Source organism: Notolepis coatsorum, assembly GCF_963971535.1.
Source record: "Notolepis coatsorum genome assembly, chromosome: 6".
Lineage (NCBI taxonomy): Eukaryota > Metazoa > Chordata > Actinopteri > Aulopiformes > Paralepididae > Notolepis > Notolepis coatsorum.
Window position 1 is genome coordinate 54,462,770 of NC_140170.1, and position 24,693 is coordinate 54,487,462.

Genomic DNA, 24,693 nt, shown 5'->3' on the forward strand with positions numbered 1-24,693 from the left:
GAGGCAATCGTACGTGGTATTGTTATTCGGGACATGCACGTTCCCGTGTTGCCACTTGCGCAACCGTCAATTAAAATCACGTTGTCTAATGTCCCACCATTCATCTCTGATGAGTTTCTGATAAGAGAGCTGTCCAGACACGGAAAGATAGTCTCTCCCATTAAGAAGGTGCTTACAGGATGCAAATCACCTTTCCTGAAGCATGTTGGTTCTCATAGACGGTTTTGTATATGATTCTGAATAACAGGAATGATGAGTTCAACATGAGATTCCATGTTAAAGTGGAAGATTTTGATTATGTATTGTATGCATCATCAGAGACCATGAAGTGTTTTGGATGTGGGGGGGGGGGGCATGTAATTAAAGCATGTCCTAAGAAGCAGGCTCAGGAGGCGGAGGCTGACACTGGAGAGGGAACTAGTGGACAAGGAGAGTCTGGTAAAGAAGCGTCAAATAATGAGACTGTGGTTTTAGATATTAGTGGTGAGGAACAGGCAGGAGTGGCCAGGGAAAAACCAGCTGCTGCAGACAGTGCTACAGGTGAGATACAGACAGAAGTGGCCAGGGTTAAACCAGCTGAGACAGACAGTGCTGCAGGTGAGCTACAGGAAGAAGTGGCCAGGGTTAAACCGGCTGCTGCAGAAAGTGCTACAGGTGAGATACAGACAGAAGTGGCAAAGGATAAACCAGCTGAGACAGACAGTGCTGCAGGTGAGCTACAGACAGAAGTGGCAAAGGATAAACCAGCTGAGACAGACAGTGCTAAAGGTGAGCTACAGGAAGAAGGGGCCTGTGAGAAACAGACAGACAGTACTACAGGTGAGATGCAGGTAGAAGGGGCCTGTGTGAAACAGACAGACAGGGCTACAGGATAACTGCAGCTAGAAGGGGCCTGTGAGAAACAGACAGACAGGGCTACAGGATAACTGCAGCTAGAAGGGGCCTGTGAGAAACAGACATACAGGACTACAGGTGAGCTGCAGGTAGAAGGGGCCTGTGAGAAACAAACATACAGTGCTGCTGTGTCTGGGAGAAAAACACAGGAGAGTAGCAGCGGTCTGTGTGACAACAGTGCAGAAGTAAGTGAACAGACAAATGAGGTGGAAATGGAAGATGAGGCTGTTTCACAATCTGCACCTCATAAACGCAAAGGAATGACTTCACAGTCAGACCAGAGTGATAGTGAGGAGTGAGTCAGATGGTAGTTGTTACGAAGGATCAGATTAAACCGAATATATATATTTATTGATTGATATATATATATTGCATAATATTTGTATATCGTTTGATATCCCTTGTGTATTCCTTGTACATATACACGGAATATCCCTTTAACCTAGTACAGACCATAATATTTCGTTCTCCTATTGGACAGCGGTCCCCTAGGCGCCATTGCCATACCCCCAGGGTCTAGTTCAAAGTCACCGCCAAAGACATGACTGGGCATGAACGGCTCTGCGCAAGGATACGAGACAGGAATAAAGCTGGTACTAGTTTGTTCACCTAACGTATAAATACGGCGCAGGTGAATATAGAAGTAGAGTTACCCAATAAGTTGAAGCCTCACCCACGATACAACGTGTGGTGAAGTATGGCCTGTTTGGCCCCAAATAGAGCATTGAGACCGCGTGCGAATTAATAACTGAAGTATCAGAGTTTAACGCTGTACCGTTGAGTTCGACCTATTCTATTAATTCAGTAATAGTCTATTTATGTATAGTGTATCGTGCGGCGACCGTTCTACAGTGACCAGCATCACCAACGTTTCCTCGTACCAGCTAGTGTGCTTATCCAGGCTGGGCAGCCTACCCTGGCGCCTTCACCCGAGGAGCCCTAGACGAGGACCGTGTGGACATGTACACTGGATAACCTACCAGACGAATGCATAGCCCTTTTTGGCTGGATTATATTTGCTTTGGTCCTGTAAATGATGGAGCGGAGAATCGCCTACACCCACAATTGTGTGGGATTTACCCTGTGAGGAGCAACGTCAAGCCCGCCTCTCAGAAGCCTGAGGCTGGCTAGCTTTCTTCCATGCGGAGCTGCATGCTACGGAGAACAGCTGTTATTCGTCTGCGGATCAAGAGATTATTGCACTGTCTCCTGTACTTGGAGTCTCTCTATTCTTCGTTGACCCAGACTCTACTACCGACAAATCCTCTCCCCTTGCTGGCTTACAACCGGAGGGACCCTACCAGTATCTCCCGCTGCCTTACTAGAGTACCATAGATATAATTCCTAAGATACAGGTGGTATTCATTATCTCCTGCGTAATATGAGAATGGACTTACGTTATTGATTTGCTCACGCACATTATTTGCCTTATAAGCGCAACCCTATGTAAAGTATTGTTATATACTATCATTGCTGCTAATAAATATCCTTCAACCCAGTTTTGTGTGGAACCGTGTCATTGTGGGAAGTGTTCATCTAATATACCTGTGTACTGTATGGCCAGTAGTAATGTACATAAGACAGTAGTGGTTTAATGATACCATATAATACAGTCAGGGAATTGTACCCCTCAGTTACAATTGGTCCTTCGAGCCGGAGGGTAACTAGCGTAATATTAATATAGTAGTATTAATATTGACATGGCCAATGATGAACACTCCACAAAACGGTTCTCCTAAAGTAGATCGCCCGCAGCGTAGACGGAAGACACCTCAGTACTTAGAGGATTACGTTGCCAGTATACTACCTAGCTTTCTACAGACGTTAAACGCGGAAAAAGTAGATAGTAAAATTATGTCCAACCCTACCGACCAGGCTACCCCGCCAGCAGTGATGCCACAGATTACTTGTAAAAGTAATCTGATTACTGATTACTGATTACTCCTTTAAAAAGTAATCTTAGTTACTTTACTGATTACTTGATTATCAGAGTAACTTAGTTACTTTGAAAGTAACTAGGTTACGAAGTCGTCGTCCCTGCTGCTGCCACAACATAAGAATGACAAAAAAAATTTAGTAAAATGTACTCAGTTTGAGTAAAATGTACTAATAGGGCAGGTAGGCCTATCTTGCTATCTATAGATCTATAGATTTCACAAAAGATAAATGGTCAATAACACCACATGTAGGCTGATATGTAGCCTACCTTTGAGGCCTGCCCCATTCAGATATGGTTCTACGTTATTATTATTTATTATTGTGTGAATGAATGAATGAAAACTTTATTTAACAGATTGCAGAATGGGTACAATACAGTACGGCTCAATACATACAATTGTTAAGGGGATGCAGACCTGAGAAAGACGTTTGTCTTTTTTCCATCAGGGTCCCCCATTTTCAATTCATATAGACATTTATGACATACACAACATACATGACATTTATGGCATAGGGACATATAGGTATTTAGTACTGATACATTTGTGACATAAGCGGTATTCAAATATACAGTACTGTTACCCCTAGATGCTGACAGAGTATATACATATGATGGGGAGGGGACTGTACATTAGGAGGGGGTGGGTGGGTGGGAGGGAAATATACATACGGCGGGGAGGGAATATATATACTGCAGTGTTGTCAGTGTGCTACTGACAACCTACATACTGCAGTATGGTGTTCCATGTTCATGAATAGTGCAATGCAAAAGATGTTTAACTCAAAGGTGGAACATACTGTTTGGCTGGTGCAGCGCCGAGTCCTGTAGAAGTCGATGGTCGTGCTGTGCTGTATATTCCATATGCGGTAGACAGTATTTTGTTTCCTCCGCAAAGTGAATGTTTTTTTCACCCGGCTTAGCTTACACAAACGTTAAGTATACTAGTGAACTTCCAGTGCAAGAAAGCGTTACGAGCGTGAGCGTCTCCCTGCTAGCTCGCAGGTCAGCCTGATAATAACAATAACAGCCGCGCCCACCAGCATGGCTCAACACGCGAGGTTGCGTGCTGTGACGTCACTCCCCAATACAAGGAAAAGCTTTCCAAACGTATATTTGACTGTCGAAAATGAAAGAAAATACTGCATTCCGCCTGCATTATGATGAGATAGTAACAAAATAGTAACGCACAGCCACTTGGACAAGTAACTGCAATCAGATTACTGGCTTGTAAAGATTAACGCGTTAGATTACTATTTTCGGGGAAAAGTAATCAGATTACAATAACGCGTTACTTAGTAACGCGTTAGTGGCATCACTGCCCGCCAGTAGAGACCCTAGTGGGTTCTAACGTAACTGACCAAGCTCACGGTGGGGACCAGGAGGGACCTGACATGACTTTACCCCCCGCCAACGTCGACGAGGTAGTCCCCGGAGAGCTCCAGGATAAAGAAAGCCCTCCAGAGATGGAACCCGACCCACCACAAGAAGAGACGCGCACCCAGGAGATGGATCTCCTCGGTACGCAACAGGAGAACGGATCTCCAACGAGTACTACCAGAAGCCGATCACCTCCACTGGCGTCTTCCCCCAGCGAGGCGGACAAGATGCTGGCGCAGGCCTTTATCGCCAGCCTGGCAGCCTCAACCGAGCGCGATCGACTCCAAGCACAGACGCTTAGCGAGCGCGAACATTCTACCATGGAACGAGAACGCCTTCAAGCGCAGCAACGGAGTGACGAAGACCACATACGCCTAGAGATTAGACGCCTCCAGACGGAAGAGAATATGGTAAGAGACCGCGCCGAAGCCCAGCGCGCCGCCGCCGAAGCCCAGCGCGCTGCCGCCGGTGCCCAACGCGAAGCAGAGCGCGACCTCGCTCTCACCAAGCGCAAAGCCGAGCGCGACCGATTACAAGCGCAGATAATGGAGCAGGTGATTGCCAGGGTAACCCCCCCTCCTTCCGCACTGGGTTCCAGGGCCTCGTCAAGACAAGGGTCAAGGGCACCCTCCCCTACCCGATCAAGCGACCCTGAGCCCGGCCAACAGAGAGAGCCTATACCCCTCTCCGAACCCCTTCCCCGACCGGTCCAAACGAGACCCAGCCACAGGGAAGAACCGGCATATACCGCGGAGAGGCTAAATAGACGACTACAGGATCTAGATGACCTGCCAGAGGAAGAAGAAGAGGGAGAGGAGGAGAGTCAAGCCCAACAGCATCACCGTACTCCACAGGACCAGGAGGTCCAGTACAGCCCAGACTTTACCCCGCGGCTCTGCGCTACAGACCCCCGACTCAAATCACGGGTGAGCTTGACACACGACCAGCCCCGAGGAACAGCACCTGGGTACACGGGCCTTGGTACCCGGCGGGGAGGGAATATATATACTGCAGTGTTGTCAGTGTGCTACTGACAACCTACATACTGCAGTATGGTGTTCCATGTTCATGAATAGTGCAATGCAAAAGATGTTTAACTCAAAGGTGGAACATACTGTTTGGCTGGTGCAGCGCCGAGTCCTGTAGAAGTCGATGGTCGTGCTGTGCTGTATATTCCATATGCGGTAGACAGTATTTTGTTTCCTCCGCAAAGTGAATGTTTTTTTCACCCGGCTTAGCTTACACAAACGTTAAGTATACTAGTGAACTTCCAGTGCAAGAAAGCGTTACGAGCGTGAGCGTCTCCCTGCTAGCTCGCAGGTCAGCCTGATAATAACAATAACAGCCGCGCCCACCAGCATGGCTCAACACGCGAGGTTGCGTGCTGTGACGTCACTCCCCAATACAAGGAAAAGCTTTCCAAACGTATATTTGACTGTCGAAAACGAAAGAAAATACTGCATTCCGCCTGCATTATGATGAGATAGTAACGAAATAGTAACGCACAGCCACTTGGACAAGTAACTGCAATCAGATTACTGGCTTGTAAAGATTAACGCGTTAGATTACTATTTTCGGGGAAAAGTAATCAGATTACAATAACGCGTTACTTAGTAACGCGTTAGTGGCATCACTGCCCGCCAGTAGAGACCCTAGTGGGTTCTAACGTAACTGACCAAGCTCACGGTGGGGACCAGGATGGACCTGACATGACTTTACCCCCCGCCAACGTCGACGAGGTAGTCCCCGGAGAGCTCCAGGATAAAGAAAGCCCTCCAGAGATGGAACCCGACCCACCACAAGAAGAGACGCGCACCCAGGAGATGGATCTCCTCGGTACGCAACAGGAGAACGGATCTCCAACGAGTACTACCAGAAGCCGATCACCTCCACTGGCGTCTTCCCCCAGCGAGGCGGACAAGATGCTGGCGCAGGCCTTTATCGCCAGCCTGGCAGCCTCAACCGAGCGCGATCGACTCCAAGCACAGACGCTTAGCGAGCGCGAACATTCTACCATGGAACGAGAACGCCTTCAAGCGCAGCAACGGAGTGACGAAGACCACATACGCCTAGAGATTAGACGCCTCCAGACGGAAGATAATATGGTAAGAGACCGCGCCGAAGCCCAGCGCGCCGCCGCCGAAGCCCAGCGCGCTGCCGCCGGTGCCCAACGCGAAGCAGAGCGCGACCTCGCTCTCACCAAGCGCAAAGCCGAGCGCGACCGATTACAAGCGCAGATAATGGAGCAGGTGATTGCCAGGGTAACCCCCCCTCCCTCCGCACGGGGTTCCAGGGCCTCGTCAAGACAAGGGTCAAGGGCACCCTCCCCTACCCGATCAAGCGACCCTGAGCCCGGCCAACAGAGAGAGCCTATACCCCTCTCCGAACCCCTTCCCCGACCGGTCCAAGCGAGACCCAGCCACAGGGAAGAACCGGCATATGCTCCCCAGAACTGGAATATATAACCATCAAGTGTCGTCCTTTCTTCCTCCCGAGGGAGTTAACGGCGATCATCCTGGTCGGAGTGTATATTCCACCGCAAGCCAACAACAACGCCGCGCTCTCCAGACTACACGACGAGGTAAACAATATACAAGCGACGAACGTTAACGCCGCCATTTTAGTACTGGGAGATTTCAATAGCGCCAATCTGAGAAAGGTATTGCCTGATTTCTACCAGCATGTGACTTGCAACACCAGAGGCGGTAACATCCTAGATCACTGTTACACGCAATTTAAAGGTGGCTACAAGGCTCATTCTGATAGTGGCTTTGGCAAGTCAGATCACGCATCCATTTTCCTTACACCAAAGTACAGACAAAGAATTAAAAGTACTCCCGTAGTCTCGCGAGAGGTGCAGAAATGGGATGTGACGTCAGAGGATACACTAGTGTCAGTGTTTCACAACACAGACTGGATTGTATTCCGCGACACAGATAACATTAATGCCTACACGGAGACAGTGCTGGACTATGTCTGTACTAGGGTGAAAGAAACAATCCCCACTACCAAAATGAAAGTTTACCCAAATCAAAAACCCTGGGTAGACAAATCCGTCCGTGAAGCTCTGAGAGAGCGCACCAAAGCATACAATGACGGCCTAGTGGCAGGCAACATGAACGACCACAAGGTGGCGCAACACAACGTAAGGAGGACAGTGTCAGAGGCCAAACGGCGCTACAGGGATAAAATTGAACTCCAGTTTGAACAAGCTGACTCTAGAGCTATGTGGCAGGGGCTCAAAACGATGACAGACTACAAAGGCGCCTCCCTCAAACTGAACAATGACATCTCCTTAGCAAACGACCTCAATACCTTCTATGCGAGGTTTGATGCTGGTAATAACAACACCAGCTCACAAGCCTCGGCAATGGGGGGGGGGGGGTCGGCTGCTGATGGAGGCGCAGTGTTCAGGGTAACAGAGCATGAGGTGAGGCGGACCTTTAAAAAAGTGAATATCAGGAAGGCAGCAGGTCCGGACGGCATCCCCGGCCGCGTCCTAAAAGTCTGTGCCGACCAACTGGCCCCAGTATTCACTGACATATTTAACCTGTCCTTAGAACAGGCTGTCATCCCCACCTGCCTGAAGAAGTCCACTATTATCCCTGTACCCAAAAAATCCAAGCCTGCTTGCCTCAACGACTACCGCCCTGTAGCTCTCACCTCCATAGCCATGAAGTGCTTTGAGAAGCTAGTAAAGGGCTACATCTGCTCCTCCCTCCCCATCAACATGGACCCCCTGCAATTTGCATACCGCCCCAACAGGTCCACGGAGGACGCCATATCCCATGTGCTGCACACAGCAGCATCACACCTGGACAAGAGGCAGGGGAACTATGTGAGAATGCTATTCATCGACTACAGCTCGGCATTCAATACCATAGTCCCCTCCATACTCATAGCCAAGCTCAGGGACCTGGGCTTGGGCTATGACCTCTGCCAGTGGGTCTTGGACTTCCTGACTGGCAGACCCCAGGTGGTGAGAGCAGGCAACTGCACCTCCTCATCCATCACCCTCAACATAGGGGCCCCCCAGGGCTGTGTTCTGAGTCCCCTCCTCTACTCCCTGTACACACACGACTGTGTGGCTCAGCGGAGTAGCAATACAATCGTCAAATTTGCTGACGACACAGTGGTGGTGGGCCTGATCTCTGCCAACGACGAGAGGGCCTACCTGGAAGAGGTCAAGGTCCTGGCGGGATGGTGCCAGGAAAACAGCCTCTCCCTGAACGTCAGCAAAACAAAGGAGATGATTGTGGACTTCAGGAGGTCGGGGGTCAAGGACTACAGCCCCCTCAGCATCGACGGGGCACCGGTTGAGAGAGTCAACAGCTTCAAGTACCTCGGAGCCCACATATCCGAGGACTTGAAATGGACCATACACATTAACAGTGTGGTGAAGAAGGCACGACAACGCCTCTACTTCCTCAGGTGCCTAAGGAAGTTCCAAGTCAGCCAGAAGATCCTTAAGAACTTCTACTCATGTACAATAGAGAGCATCTTGACCGGCAACATCACCTCCTGGTTTGGGAATAGCACTGCAAAAGACCAAAGCAGACTACAAAGAGTGACACGTTCAGCCGAACGCACAATTGGAGGGGGGCTCCCCACCCTCCAGAACATTTACTACAAGCGTTGCAAGGGGAAGGCTAAGAGAATTATTAAGGACTCGAGCCACCCGAACAACTGCCTCTTTGAACTGCTGCCGTCAGGCAAGCGATACAGGAGTCTCAAGGCGAGCACAGAAAGACTCAGAAGTAGCTTCTATCCCCAGGCCATCAGGCTGCTAAACGAACAATGAATGAACACTACACAACAACAACCACCAAACACACATAGCACACACATCCACACGCACACACTCACTTTAAACAAACACACTGTAGCACCCACTACACACACTTTATAGCACACACCCACTTTAAACAAACACACTGTAGCACCCACTCCCCACACTTTATATTTATGGATGAAGGATTGCACTACAACTCGTACACCTTACTGTAAGTTGTACCTAAAATTGTGCCTCATCCCATTTCTGCTTTGCACTAGATAGTACTGTACATTAGTACACTGCATAGTTGTGTATTGTATATTATATGGTAACTCAGAACATTGTACATATGTCTATACCGAACAACTGTGACCTCATTTTCTTCTTCTAAATTCATGCTATATTATGTTATTATGTTATTTGATACTATCTTGTCTAGCACAGTCTCTGGAGCGTAACAGTAAGAAGCATTTTGTATGAAAGTATTCTGTACTTCTGTATGACAACTATTAAAGAACTTGAACTTGAGAACTTGATATACCGCGGAGAGGCTAAATAGACGACTACAGGATCTAGATGACCTGCCAGAGGAAGAAGAAGAGGGAGAGGAGGAGAGTCAAGCCCAACAGCATCACCGTACTCCACAGGACCAGGAGGTCCAGTACAGCCCAGACTTTACCCCGCGGCTCTGCGCTACAGACCCCCGACTCAATTCACGGGTGAGCTTGACGCACGACCAGCCCCGAGGAACAGCACCCACCACGACACGTAAGAGGAGACTCGCCTAGGAGGCCTCTCCTCCAACGCTCACCAATGTGCCAGCCATCCATGGCATCGTACCTTGGCACACCGACGTTCCCGGACTTCACACACGAGAACAGAGCACAGTACACAGAGCTACGAATGTGCTTAGAGACAATGATGTCCGATGTAACTGATGAACCGTACAAGTATGCTATCCTACTCAAGCACCTCAAGGTGCCCCGAGCGCACAATATAGCGCTGGCATATTCCACCTCATACACCACGGCTCTAGCAGCCCTCGACCAACGATATGGACGCATATGGGACTACGTAATACAAGAGATAAGGAATATTGACGGTCTACCCCCAGCCACAGACAATCGCTCACTAGATGACCTGTCTATCAAGGTACAATCCCTGGTAGGGATGCTGGGGGCGCAAAAGGAAAAGGGTATGCACGAACTGTACGCAAACTCTAATGTTGAGAGGATTTTAGAGAAGCTTCCGCCCGCCCGACAAGAGCGCTTCAGGCGGCAAAGAGACCACCGTGATCCTAACGGTCCCGAGCCATCCCTCCTAGACCTAGCCGACTTCCTGGCGAGAGAAGTCAACAGCCTACGGTTGGATACGTTCGTGCGGAGCACACCAAGCTCCAGAGAGGGACCTAGGAGAGCAAACGATGGCCGCAGGCTGGTGACCGTCATGCACCAAGCCGAATCAGTACCGAGCAACAAGAACCACAGTACCCCCTCGATGAAAGAGAAGTGGAAGATGGTATGCCCGTACTGCGAAAAGGAACACTGGCTGTCACACTGTGACACGTTCAAGAAGATGACCGCCGACGAGGTGAGTCAATGGATAAAGTCCAACCGACGCTGTTACCGATGTGCGCGCAGTCACATGGCAGCCAAGTGCCGCTTAAAGAAGAGGTGTAGTCGGTGTGACGGAGCCCACTTGGACGTCCTACATGACAGTAACAGAAGAAAGCCTGCACCCTCAAGCAGCACAAAGGCAAGTGTTATGTACATTGACCCCGCCAGCAGCGGGGGCGCCCGGGTGCTCTTGAAGGTGGTCCGCGTAACATTGAGTTACGAAGACAAGGTCATGGACACCTACGCTGTCCTTGACGACGGGTCAGAGAAGACCCTTCTCCTCGCGTCCGCTGCGGCCCAGCTGGGGCTGCGGGGGAGCGAAGAAATGATGACGATTCGGACAATAAGAAGAGACCTGAAGACGATAAAGGGCGAGAATGTCTCCTTCACTATCGCAGCAAGCGGGCAGCCAGAGAGACGGTATAGGATCACTAACGCTTTCACCAGCCAAGACATAGGCCTGTCGCAGTACACCTACCCCATCGCCAAGCTGATGGATAAATATGTGCACCTGCGTCAACTACCTATACCGCTCATAGACGGTGCCACCCCGACCCTGCTGATAGGATCCGACCATGCACACCTCATCGTCCCGATGGACCGGGTCCACACTGGGCCCAGAGGCTGTCCTGCAGCAGTCGAGACCCGCCTAGGATGGACACTACAAGGCCCCCTCTCTAGGTCTCCTAACCGAACAGCAGCCACTAGCTGCCTCCACTCCAGAGTGACAGAAGAAGACACCACCCAGACAGCACGTCGAAAGGCTATGGACACTAGAGACAATGCCCTTTAAGAACGAAAAGAAACACATTCGTTCCAAGGAAGACATTTATGCTATAGCCCTCCTCGAGCGGGGGACAAAGAGAGTCAAAGTCAACGGAGTGATGAGATACGCAACTCCACTCCTGAGGCGAGAGGGTATGCCTACCTTCCACGCCCCAAAAGAAGCGACGGAGCAGTATCTATTGAACACAGAGCGGCACCTAGCCAGAGACCCCGCTCAAGCTACTGTGTACCGCGCTGAGATTGACAAACTAATCACAGCGGGACAAATAAAGAAAATTGACATTAAAGAGGCCGATCAGACGACCGAATCATGGTACATGCCGCACCACAAAGTCCACCACAACGGCAAGGATCGTATTGTGTTCAACTGCAGCTACCAGATCGGATCACAAAATCTGAATAAAGAGCTCTTGCCCGGCCCAACACTCGGCCCCTCTCTACTAGGCGTGTTACTACGTTTCCGCCAAGACAAGGTGGCCATCAACGGCGACATCAAAGGGATGTTCCTGCAGGTGCGACTAGTGGAGGAGGACAAGCCCCTGCTGCGGTTCTTATGGAGAGAGAGGATCGGGGATGAGCAACCATCCATCTATCAATGGGAAGTCCTCCCTTTCGGAACCACATGCAGCCCATGCTGTGCTACGTTTGCACTGCAAAAACACGTCGCAGAGGACCCAGCAGCTGATGAAGAGGTCCGACAAAGTGTAGGAAATAGTTTCTACGTGGACAACTGTCTGCAAAGCGTCTCGACGCCAGAAGAAGCCGAGGCCCTCCTACTCAAGCTCCGCGCCTCCCTGATCAAAGGCGGCTTTGATCTCCGGCAGTGGGCCAGCAGCGACCCTCAATTATTGTGCAGCCTCTCCCCAGAGGACAAGGCAGCAAGCAGCGAGACCTGGATGGCGACCATCCCAGGAGAAGCCCAAGAAATGACATTAGGACTAGTCTGGCGCTTCAAAACAGACTCGCTCCATTATAAACACACACCCCTGACCAGGGAAGGTCGACTGCACTACCGACCACAAGACGGAGTGTATACAGAACACTCGCCAGACAATATGACCCGTTGGGATGTATTCTACCTTACACCACCAGGGCAAAGATGATTGTAAGAGCGTTATGGGACAAGGACCAGGGCTGGGACGACCCCATACCCGAACACCTTGCCTCCACATGGAGAGAGTGGGAGACAGAACTCAGCTCACTCCCAGGTGTCAACATACGCCGCAGCTACTTCCCACCCACAGTGAGGCCGGAGACGTGCCAGATGGACCTGCACGTCTTCAGCGACGCCTCCGAAGTAGCCTACGGTTCGGTGGCCTACTTGCGTGCCCGAGAGGAGGGAGGAGAAATACATACTGCCTTCATCCTGGCTCGCTCAAGAATAGCCCCCCGCAAGCAACAATCTATCCCGCGTCTAGAGCTCTGCGCAGCCCTAGCAGGAGCGCAACTCGCCACGTTAATCCAACGTGAACTCACCATTCCGGTGCAAAGAACAATCCTGTGGTCAGACTCCATGACCGTACTCACATGGATCCAGTCTGATTCGTGCAGATACAAGGTCTTCGTGGGAGTCAGAATCACAGAGATCCAAGATTTAACAGAAGCAGCAAGCTGGAGGTATGTGGACACAAAACACAACCCAGCTGACGTCATCACCCGGGGAATGTCCCTGGATGACCTCACCCGTCACAATCTATATAGTGACGGGCCCGAGTTCCTCAAGCTCCCGGAAGAAGAGTGGCCTACACCCACCCCACGGGAGGCGAGTGAAGAGGAGGCAGAGAAGAAGAAATCTATGTTCTGTGGGTTGACACACACACTCGTCCCCACAGACCCCAACATAGACGACTGCCTCACCCTTGAGAGTGCGCAGCTAAAGACATTCCTGTGGCACCACCCAGAAGTTCAGCCCACTACTGACATTACTGCAGCTAACTACGAAGAAGCAGAACTCCTTCTGCTACAGCGAGCCCAGAGAGATTCGTTCCCCGACGAGCTAGACTGTCTACAGGGATCAAAGCCAGTCCCGTCAGACAGCAGATTGCTCCACCTAGCCCCTGAGAGCGACGCCCATAATCTCATCAGAGTGGGTGGTCGTCTGAGGAGAGCCCCAGACTTACCGGATGACGTCAAGTACCCGATAGTCTTAAACAGCCGACACAAGGTCACAGAGCTTATCATAAAGAAATACGACGAGGACGTGCATCACGCCGGGGCAGAGAGAGTCTTCGCGGAGATCAGACGTCGTTATTGGATACTGCAAGGGAGAGAAGCAGTACGACGCTTCCAGCGGACTTGTCTAGACTGTCGTAAATGGCGAGCACAGCCCAGTATACCCCGGATGGCTGACCTACCCCCCTGTCGCCTCCGACTCGGCGACAAGCCTTTTCACTCCACCGGTATGGACTGTTTCGGCCCGCTGTATGTAAAGAAAGGAAGAGGGACTGAGAAGCGGTGGGGTATTGTATTCAAATGCATGACCACCCGAGCGATACACATAGAACTCCTTCCAACCATGAGCACAGACTCATTCCTTATGGCCTTCCGGAGATTCACATCGCGGAAAGGAAAACCGTCTATACTATTGTCTGATCACGGGACAAACTTCAAAGGCGGAGAAAGAGAGCTGAGAGAGAGCTTCCAAGCTATGGGCCCAGAACTTAAGACCCACCTCGCTCCATATCAGATTGATTTCCAGTTTAATCCCCCGAATGCACCTCACTTCGGCGGAACTTGGGAACGAGAAGTACGTTCAATAAAGACAGCCCTGTACGCCGTGCTTGGGGCCCAGACCGTGGCGGAAGAAGTCCTCACGACAGTCCTCACGGAGATCGAGGGAGTATTGAACTCAAAGCCCCTCGGTTACGTCGCAAGTGATGTAGCAGATGTCGACCCAGTCACCCCCAACACTCTCTTGATGGGGCGGCTGGACCCCGCGCTACCACAGACAGTGTACAGGCCTGAAGAAGCGAACGGCCGAAGAATGTGGAGGTACAGTCAAGTATTGGCTGACAAGTTTTGGAACAGTTTCCTACTCCACTATCTACCGTCTCTACAGACCCGCCAGAAATGGGTGAAAGAAAGAGACAATTTGACAGAAGGAACAGTCGTCATGATTATCGACCAGTCACTACCCCGAGCTATGTGGCCGGCCGGCCGCGTAAGCAAAGTGATCACTGGTGCTGACGGAAAGGTCAGAGCGGCAGACGTGCTCGTCCAAGGGCGGACATACACCCGGCCCGTGGCGAGGCTGATAGAGTTGCCAAGGCTCCCCGACACTTTTGATGACGACCATGACCCCCTGACTTTGTGAACTGCCTACCCTCACAACAGACATTGAGTAGTGGACAGTGCGGTTAATCTGTCTCTGCTTATCTAATTAGGTGGGACTAATTAGGAGGCGGCTGTTACGAAGGATCAGATTAAACCGAATATATATATTTATTGATTGATATATATTGCATAATATTTGTATATCGTTTGATATCCCTTGTGTATTCCTTGTACATATACACGGAATATCCCTTTAACCTAGTACAGACCATAATATTTCGTTCTCCTATTGGACAGCGGTCCCCTAGGCGCCATTGCCATACCCCCAGGGTCTAGTTCAAAGTCACCGCCAAAGACATGACTGGGCATGAACGGCTCTGCGCAAGGATACGAGACAGGAATAAAGCTGGTACTAGTTTGTTCACCTAACGTATAAATACGGCGCAGGTGAATATAGAAGTAGAGTTACCCAATAAGTTGAAGCCTCACCCACGATACAACGTGTGGTGAAGTATGGCCTGTTTGGCCCCAAATAGAGCATTGAGACCGCGTGCGAATTAATAACTGAAGTATCATAGTTTAACACTGTACCGTCGAGTTCGACCTATTCTATTAATTCAGTAATAGTCTATTTATGTATAGTGTATCGTGCGGCGACCGTTCTACAGTGACCAGCATCACCAACGTTTCCTCGTACCAGCTAGTGTGCTTATCCAGGCTGGGCAGCCTACCCTGGCGCCTTCACCCGAGGAGCCCTAGACGAGGACCGTGTGGACATGTACACTGGATAACCTACCCGACGAATGCATAGCCCTTTTCGGCTGGATTATATTTGCTTTGGTCCTGTAAATGATGGAGCGGAGAATCGCCTACACCCACAATTGTGTGAGATTTACCCTGTGAGGAGCAACGTCGAGCCCGCCTCTCAGAAGCCTGAGGCTGGCTAGCTTTCTTCCATGCGGAGCTGCATGCTACGGAGAACAGCTGTTATTCGTCTGCGGATCAAGAGATTATTGCACCGTCTCCTGTACTTGGAGTCTCTCTATTCTTCATTGACCCAGACTCTACTACCGACAAATCCTCTCCCCTTGCTGGCTTACAACCGGAGGGACCCTACCAGTATCTCCCGCTGCCTTACTAGAGTACCATAGATATAATTCCTAAGATACAGGTGGTATTCATTATCTCCTGCGTAATATGAGAATGGACTTACGTTATTGATTTGCTCACGCACATTCTTTGCCTTATAAGCGCAACCCTATGTAAAGTATTGTTATATACTATCATTGCTGCTAATAAATATCCTTAAACCCAGTTTTGTGTGGAACCATGTCATTGTGGGAAGTGTTCATCTAATATACCTGTGTACTGTATGGCCAGTAGTAATGTACATAAGACAGTAGTGGTTTAATGATACCATACTTATATAATACAGTCAGGGAATTGTACCCCTCAGTTACAGTAGTGACATATCTGAGTTAAGGAAGTCACAAAACAGAAGATCACTGTCAGTCAAAACCATCAAAACTTTGCTACAGGAAACAAAGAATGTTCAGGGCTTGAAAATAGAGGAACATATTCCTGATACAGAGGCTTTCTATACGTCTGTCAGGTTTCACATGGGAAACAACAGCTTTACTAAGCAGGAAGTGTATAAACTAAGGAAATTACTGCCAAAGGTCAGAAAACAAATTCATGAAAGGAAAACAAGTGGCAACTTTTAATTTATTGTTATTGTGCGTTTTAGTCACTCCTCTTCTCTCCATGGAACATTTTAAGGTTGGAACTTTGAACTTGAATGGGGCAAGAGATGTGAGAAAACGTGCAACGCTGTTTGAACTGGTCAAGTTAAAACACATTGATGTTCTTTTTATGCAAGAGACACACAGTGATATAGTAAATGAGGTGGAATGGAGGAAGGAATGGGAAGGGAATCTAGTTTTGAGTCATAATACTACAATTAGCAGTGGAGTTGGTTTTTTATTCTCAAAACGTTTTATTCCTGCTTCCTATACTGTAGAACATGTTGTAGAGGGTAGGTTCATTGTAGTGAAAGCACAATTTGAAACATTTAATGTGTTTTTTTTGAATATTTATGCTCCTTCTAAAGGGCCTGAAAGAAAGGCCTTTTTAGATATAGTGTGTACTAAATTGTCCGATTTTAGTCCGGATGATTTCTTATTTTTTTCTGGAGACTTCAATTGCACAGAGAATAACAGTTTAGACAGGAATCACAATGCACCCCATCCAGCTTCTCAAAGTGCATTAAGACAGCTTGCGCACACACACAGCTTGGTTGATGTGTGGAGGAGGTTTCATGGGAATGAGCGCCAGTATACATGGTCTCATTGTAGGGATAATGTTGTCTCCTTAGCTAGACTTGACAGTTTTTATTGTTTTAAGCACCATTTTAATGTTTTTAAAATGTGCAAAATATTGCCTGTTGGTTTTACAGACCAACAGGAGAGGAGAGGAGAGGAGAGGAGATGTACTGTACTATGTGTACTATACTAATATGTATATACTACTATATACTATACTACTATGTCTATACTAAATATTGCCTGTTGGTTTTACAGACCATTCATTGGTAATGTGCAATGTCTTTATTAAAAATCTGGTGCCTAGAAGTGCGTATTGGCATTTTAATTCAGCTTTGCTCCATGAAAAGGATTTTAGAGATGTTTTTAGTTTTTTTTGGGTCCTGTTTAGGAGTAGGAAGAAGGAGTTCTCTTCTCTTAGGCAGTGGTGGGACTGTGGCAAAATAGAAATTAAAATGCTTTGTCAACAACACACTCTCAATGTAACTAGAGACATCACTACCTCCATGAGAGATTTGGAGACTGAGATAGTGGACCTTGAGAAAATGTTTGGGTCCACAGGAAATCAAGGACAGTTTGAAGTCCTTAATAAAAAAAATGGCTTTAGCTGACCTGCTAGGTGTGAAGGCTCAAGGAGCTTTGTTAAGGTCTAGATTTATGAATGTTAATGCTATGGATGTGCCTTCCAGTTACTTCTTCGGTCTGGAAAAGAAGAATGGACAGAATAAATTCATTCACTCTCTTCTGTCAGAGACGGGACAGGACATCACTGATGCCAGTCAGATCCGGAGACGGGCCGTTGAGTTTTATTCTGCTTTGTATAGCAGTGAGTACACTGACAATGATGTCCTTCTACAGTCCTTTTGTGAAGGATTGCCCACAGTATCACGGGAGTCGAATGTGATGCTGGAGAGACCTTTGGACTCGTCAGAGCTCTATTCTGCCTTACAGAGCATGGGTGGCGGGAAAGCCCCTGGTATTGACGGTTTGACGGTGGAGTTTTACAAAGCCTTTTGGGACATTGTGAAAGACGATCTTCTCGAGGTATTCAATGAAAGTCTGGCTGAGGGTGCTTTGCCGCTTTCCTGTCGAAGGGCAGTGATAACCTTACTGCCAAAAAAAGGGGACTTTGCAGGACATAAGGAACTGGAGGCCTGTGTCAATTTTATGCAGCGAATATAAGATTTTGTCAAAGACCTTAGCAAACTGTCTGAGAAAAGTGATGGATCAGATCATACATCGTGATCAGACGTATTGTGTACCTGGCAGGTCAATATTGGATCATGTATATTTAATTCATGATGTTTTGGGTGTCTCTGATTCATTGGGCTTGAATACTGCTCTTATTTCAATAGATAAGGAGAAAGCATTTGACCGTGTTGAGCACAATTATCTCTGGAGTGTTATGAAGAGTTTTGGGTTCAGCGATGGTCTCATTGCTATGGTGAAAGTTTTGTATCAGAACATTGAGAGTGTGTTAAAATTCAATGGTTCTCTATGTGCTCCTTTTGAGGTACAGAGGGGCATTAGGCAAGGCTGCGCTCTCTCTGGCATGTTATATGCAATTTCACTGGAACCCATGTTACAAACATTGAGAAATGAGATGAGGGGTTTAGCTATACCTGGTTTCCAAGATAACATTGTTTTGTCAGCTTATGCTGATGATAAAAAACCAAAATGATGTAAATATATTGGAAAGAATTGCTGACAGTTTTAGGGCTGCGTCCTCTGCCAAAATAAATTGGAGGAAGAGTGAGGCGTTAGCTGTGGGTAACTGGCATAGTAGATTACCTGTGAGGATTCGCCGTTTCCCTGGACCTTTATTCCCTGTCTCCTCACCTCACCAGCCCCCACCCTTGTGAGAACGTTTGCCTGCCTCCTACTCTTCACCAGCCCCCACCCTTGGACATTCTGTTCCTCTACCTTCACGCACCTGTTGGGAGTTTGCAATCACCTCGGGAGAGTACATAGGTTGCAGACTCCCCTCCAGTCCTTGTCGGGTCGTTCTGTGTTCTGGACTCTGTGTTCGTTCTGTATCTGTATCTGTGTACACTCTGTGTTCATGGAGTTCTGTACGTTACCATCCTGTACGTTACCATCACCTGCCGCGTCTCCGGCGTGAGACGACGTGCCAGCCATCACCACCTGTCGCCGTTTGCCTGGAGTGGGACACCGTCTTCGCTCTCTAATTCTCTACGGGAGGTTTTCCAGTGTTCCCACTCCAGACGTCAAGCCGGCTCGTCATCGCTCCCGATTCCACGGGAGGAAGGCGTCTCTTCGTGATCCTCGTTCCTGGGGGTGAGGCTCGTCGTCGCTCCCTAGTATTCCACGGGAGGACGGTGTGTGCCCATCCCGTTCCCCTTGGACCCAGGCTCGTCGTCGCTCCCTAGTATTCCACGGGAGGACGGCGTGTTCCCATCCCGGTCCCCTGGGACCCCCTTTGTTCTGCGCTGCCCGTCTGCAGCATCCGAAGAGGAGGAGGAGGATCTCCGTGCCAGGCCCCGCTCTCGGGCCCCTGTTCCCGTGCCAGGCCTCCGCCGTCAGGCCCCTGTCCCCGTGCCAGGCCTCCGCCGTCGGAACCCTGTCCTCATCCCTGTAAGCAGCTCTGGCCCTCGCCCTGTCCAAGGCCTTAACCCTGTTCTCTGTCCCTGTCTCCAGCCCGCCTCTCCGGGCCTCTGTCCCTGTCCCCCTCTCCAGTGCCCCTGTTCCTGGCCCTGACACTTAGCCCTGGTCCTTAGCCCTGGCCCTTAGCCTTAGTCCCTTAGCCTGTTCGCCTCTTAAAGGCACAGTGCTGCATTTTCCAGATTTCCTTGACTCTAGTGTTTTTGTGTTTTCCCTTAAAGGGACTGTGCCGCTTTTTGTTCTATAATAAAGATTTGCCCTGTTTTGGCTTACTCTCATACCTGTATTGTGTTGTGCGATTGGGGTCGGTTACAAACCATAACATTACCTGTGTTACCTCAAAACATGATATGGAAAAGGGATGGTTTTAAATATTTGGGACTATACCTTGGAAATGACACGATTGTACAGAAAAATTGGGAGAATGTGGTGGAGAAAGTAGAAGGAAGGCTGTTTAAGTGGAGATGGCTGTTGCCTCAGATTTCCTATAGAGGCAGAGTCCTGATAATAAATAACCTTGTGGCTTCTACCCTGTGGCATAAGCTGGCATGTGTGGAGCCTTCTTCAGGCATGTTGGTGCGGTTGCAGGCAAAGATGGTTGATTTCTTTTGGGATCGCCTGCACTGGGTTCCTCAGAGTGTTCTGTATTTGCCTAGAGAAGAGGGAGGGCAAGGCCTGATTCATTTAGCGAGTAGGACAGCGACTTTGAGGCTACAGTTCATACAGCGATACCTGTTAGGACCAAGAGATTTAGTTTGGGGAGAAGTTGCCTCTCTTATTCTTCGAAAAGTAGATAGTCTTGGTCTTGATGTATCTTTGTTTTCAACAGACCCAACAACTTTAAGGTTAAATGCACTTCCTCCTTTTTATCGTTTTTTTTTTAAGTGTTGGACACTTTTCAAGTGTATAAGAACTACTTCTACTGAATCGTTGCACTGGTTACTGGAGGAGCCTCTTGTTCACGGTACAAGAATGGACATAAGCGACTGTGCAAGCCCTGGGCTGACTGGACTGCTGTGTGCTGCCGAAGTGGTATGCCTGAGACAGCTGGCAGACACAGCAGGACCAGAGTTAAAGGATGCTCAGGCTGTGTGTTCGTTATTGGGCCTGAGGTCGCAGCGCTATGCAACCAGGGTGCTGGATCTCTGGAGACAGAGGTTGACTGTCGAGGAGCTGGGCATGCTTAGCTTATACAGCAGTGGAGCATTAAAACCGGACAAACAGGATGAGTTTCCAAATGTCTACCTGAGCCCTGTACTGGGAGAAATGTCTGGTCCTCTACTTTTTGTAAAGGATTCAGCATTATACAAAATGGATAGGAAATCATGGTACAGAAACTGTGTCAAAGTAATTAATAAGAAATGGTTAAATAACAGAGTGGACACTGTATGGAGGAGCAGGCTGTGTGCAGGTAATGACACTCGACCTGTGTGGAGGGTTTTATATAAACCTCCTTTAAAAAAATAAACGGCAGACCTTCAGTGGAGGATTCTGCATGGTGCTGTGGCAGTGAACGCTTTTGTTTCCATCGTCAACCCAGAGGTAGATAATAAATGTCCTTTCTGTGGGTTGACTGAGACTGTTTTTCATGCATTTTTAGAGTGTAACAGGCTTTTAGGGCTATTTGAGCTGCTCACCGACGTTTTTAGGAATTTTGGTGAAACCTTTCCTGTTATTGGTTATATTTTTGGAGCAGAAAAAATGGCAACTGCTTAATTTTCTGGTGGGGGAATCTAAGCTTGCAGTCTATGTGAACAGGAGAAACAGAGTGGAAGATAAGCCGGACCAGGATGCAGTATTAGTGTGGTGCTGTAATGTGAAGGCTAGAGTCTGGCTGGAGTTCAGGTTTTATAAAGCTATGGGAAATTTGGAGGCTTTTAGTCAGGAATGGTGTTATGGAAATGTGATTTGTGATGTCTTTGATGATGAATTGGTTTTTAACAACATTATGAATATGTGAAGTTCTATTTATTTTTTGATATTTTTTTTGTATTGGTTTTTTTTAATCTTGAAGATGTAAAGTCTTTTAAAGGCTTGTTGTAAAGATTTTTCATACAGTACAAAATAAAGTACTTTAAAAAATCAAAAAATCTCTCTCTCTCTCTCTCTCTCTCTCTCCTCTCTCTCTCTCTCTCTCTCTCTCTCTCTCTCTCTCTCTATCTCTCCCTCTCTCCCCAGGTGTTCTGTGACTACCACGGTCACTCCAGAAAGAAGAATGTGTTCCTGTACGGCTGCAGTGTGAAGGAGACTTTGTGGCAGTCTGGTGCTGCTGCTGTTAGCACCACAGGCCTGAAGGAAGACCCTGGGTACAGGGTGAGAGAGAGAGAAGAGAGAGAGAGAGAGAGAGAGAGGAGAGAGAGAGAGAGAGAGGAGAGAGAGAGAGAGAGAGAGAGAGAGAGAGAGAGAGAGAGAGAGAGAGAGAGAGAGAGAGAGAGAGAGAGAGAGAGAGAGAGAGGGAGAGAGAGAGAGGGAGAGAGAGATGGTAGGTGAGAGAGAGAGAGAGAGAGAGAGAGAGAGAGAGAGAGAGAGAGAGAGAGAGAGAGAGAGAGAGAGAGAGGAGAGAGAGAGAGAGAGAGAGAGAGAGATAGAGAGAGAGAGAGAGAGAGAGAGAGAGAGAGAGAGAGAGAGAGAGAGAGAGAGAGAGAGAGAGAGAGAGAGAGAGAGAGAGAGACAGAGAGAGAGGAGAGAGGGTAGGTGAGAGAGGGAGGGAGAGAGAGAGGGTAGGTGCGAGAGAGAAAGAGAGAGGGGGAGAGAGAGAGGGTAGGTGAGAGAGAGAGAGAGGGTAGGTGAGAGAGAGAGAAAGAGAGAGAAGGAGAGAGGGAGAGAGAGAGTAGGTGAGAGAGAGAGAGGGTAGGTGAGAGAGAAAGAAAGAGAGAGAGAGAGAGAGAATTTTGAATTTTAACAACACTTTATTTATAAATCATTCCAGCATTACAACAACAAATATTACACAGTCAACTGTATAACACTCGTCTTTCTTTCAATAACACCTACAAACAATCTGACAATACATTTTTAAAAGCACAACAACAACAAAACAACAAAAGAAAACACCACCAACAACAAAAAAATCAACCACAACAAAGAAAAAACTCAAATCAGGTCAATTGCCAACACCAACTCATCTTCCATTACAGAGCACAACACTCCTTTATGTGCCCATATATCAGTGAACTGATCTAGGTTGTTCAATGCTCTATAATAATTCAAATCTATGCTCAGTCTGGCTTTGATCATTTTTCTGAACAGACATACAGCATCATGATCCAAGATCTGTCCTATCTTATTCCTCCTACTGAGATACACAGCCATCTTTGCTCTCCCTAAAATGAAATTAAAAAGATGACACTTGCTTTTTTCCCTTCTACAGTATTTAAAACCTAAAATGTACCTCTCTTTCGAGAACACTTCTTCACCGGACTGGAAAAGTCTCTCTAGTAACCCTAGCAGAGGCAGCAGCCTGGAACAGTCCAGAAAACAGTGGAAAACTGTTTCCCTTTGCGCACAAAAAGGACAGTCATGTGAGACGTTAGGGTTCAATATGGAAATAAAATAATTGACAGCCACTATGCCATGTAAAACCCTCCACTGCAGATCGCCAATTCTTTTGAATAACGGTGGTTTGTACAGTGCTCGCCACTCTGGTTTCACCTCATCACTGAGACCAAGGTGCGCTCTCCAGGGAGTGTCACCTCTCCCGTTGAGCTTCTCCTTGTTGAGAACCTTTACTAACAGTCTGTTTAGGGTAACAGAGCATGAGGTGAGACGGATCTTTAAAAAAGTGAATATCAGGAAGGCAGCAGGACCGGACGGCATCCCCGGCCGCGTCCTAAAAGTCTGTGCCGACCAACTGGCCCCGGTATTCACTGACATCTTCAACCTGTCCTTGGAACAGGCTGTCATCCCCACCTGTCTGAAGAAGTCCACCATCATCCCTGTACCCAAAAAATCTACGCCCGCTTGCCTCAACGACTACCGCCCTGTAGCCCTCACCTCCATAGCCATGAAGTGCTTTGAGAAGCTAGTGAAGGGCTACATCTGTTCCTCCCTCCCCATCAACCTGGACCCTCTGCAATTTGCATATCGCCCCAACAGGTCCACGGAGGACGCCATAGCCCATGTGCTGCACACAGCAGCATCACACCTGGACAAGAGGCAGGGGAACTATGTGAGAATGCTGTTCATCGACTACAGCTCAGCATTCAATACCATAGTCCCCTCCAAACTCATATCCAAGCTCAGGGACCTGGGCTTGAACTATGACCTCTGCCAGTGGGTCTTGGACTTCCTGACGGGCAGACCCCAGGTGGTAAGAGCCGGCAACTGCACCTCCTCATCCATCACGCTCAACATAGGGGCCCCCCAGGGCTGTGTTCTGAGCCCCCTCCTCTACTCCCTGTACACACATGACTGCGTAGCACAGCGGAACAACAACACCATCATCAAATTTGCTGATGACACAGTAGTGGTGGGCCTGATCTCTGCCAACGACGAAAGGGCCTACCTGGAAGAGGTAGAGAACCTGTCACAGTGGTGTCAGGAGAACTGCCTCTCCCTGAACGTCAGCAAAACAAAAGAGATGATTGTGGACTTCAGGAGGTCGGGGGTCAAGGACTACAGCCCCCTCAGCATCGACGGGGCACCGGTTGAGAGAGTGAACAGTTTCAAGTACCTCGGAGCCCACATATCCGAGGACTTGACATGGACCACACACATTGACAGTGTTGTGAAGAAGGCACGACAACGCCTCTACTTCCTCAGGCGCCTAAGGACGTTCCAAGTCAGTCAGAAGATCCTTAGGAACTTCTACTCATGTACAATAGAGAGCATCCTGACCGGCAACATCACCTCCTGGTTTGGGAATAGCACTGCACAAGACCGTAGCAGACTACAAAGAGTGACACGTTCAGCCAAACGCACAATTGGAGGGGGGCTTCCCACCCTCCAGAACATTTACAACAAGCGGTGCAAGGGGAAGGCTAAGAGAATTATTAAGGACTCGAGCCACCCGAACAACTGCCTCTTTGAACTGCTGCGGTCAGGCAAGCGATACCGGAGTCTTAAGGCGAGCACAGAAAGACTCAGAAGAAG

The 24,693-nt window shown here is 48.6% G+C and overlaps 1 protein-coding gene across 1 annotated transcript in view; it reads left to right on the forward strand.

Moving 5' to 3' along the window:
• LOC311229489 (cytosolic carboxypeptidase 1-like) overlaps positions 1-24,693 on the forward strand; it is a gene marked incomplete at both ends in the record, with an annotated part of 214,729 nt that overhangs the window by 168,358 nt on the left and 21,678 nt on the right. The window contains 1 exon segment of the mRNA XM_084315567.1: positions 21,781-21,915. Within this exon segment, the coding sequence (XP_084171693.1) occupies positions 21,781-21,915 (135 nt within the window).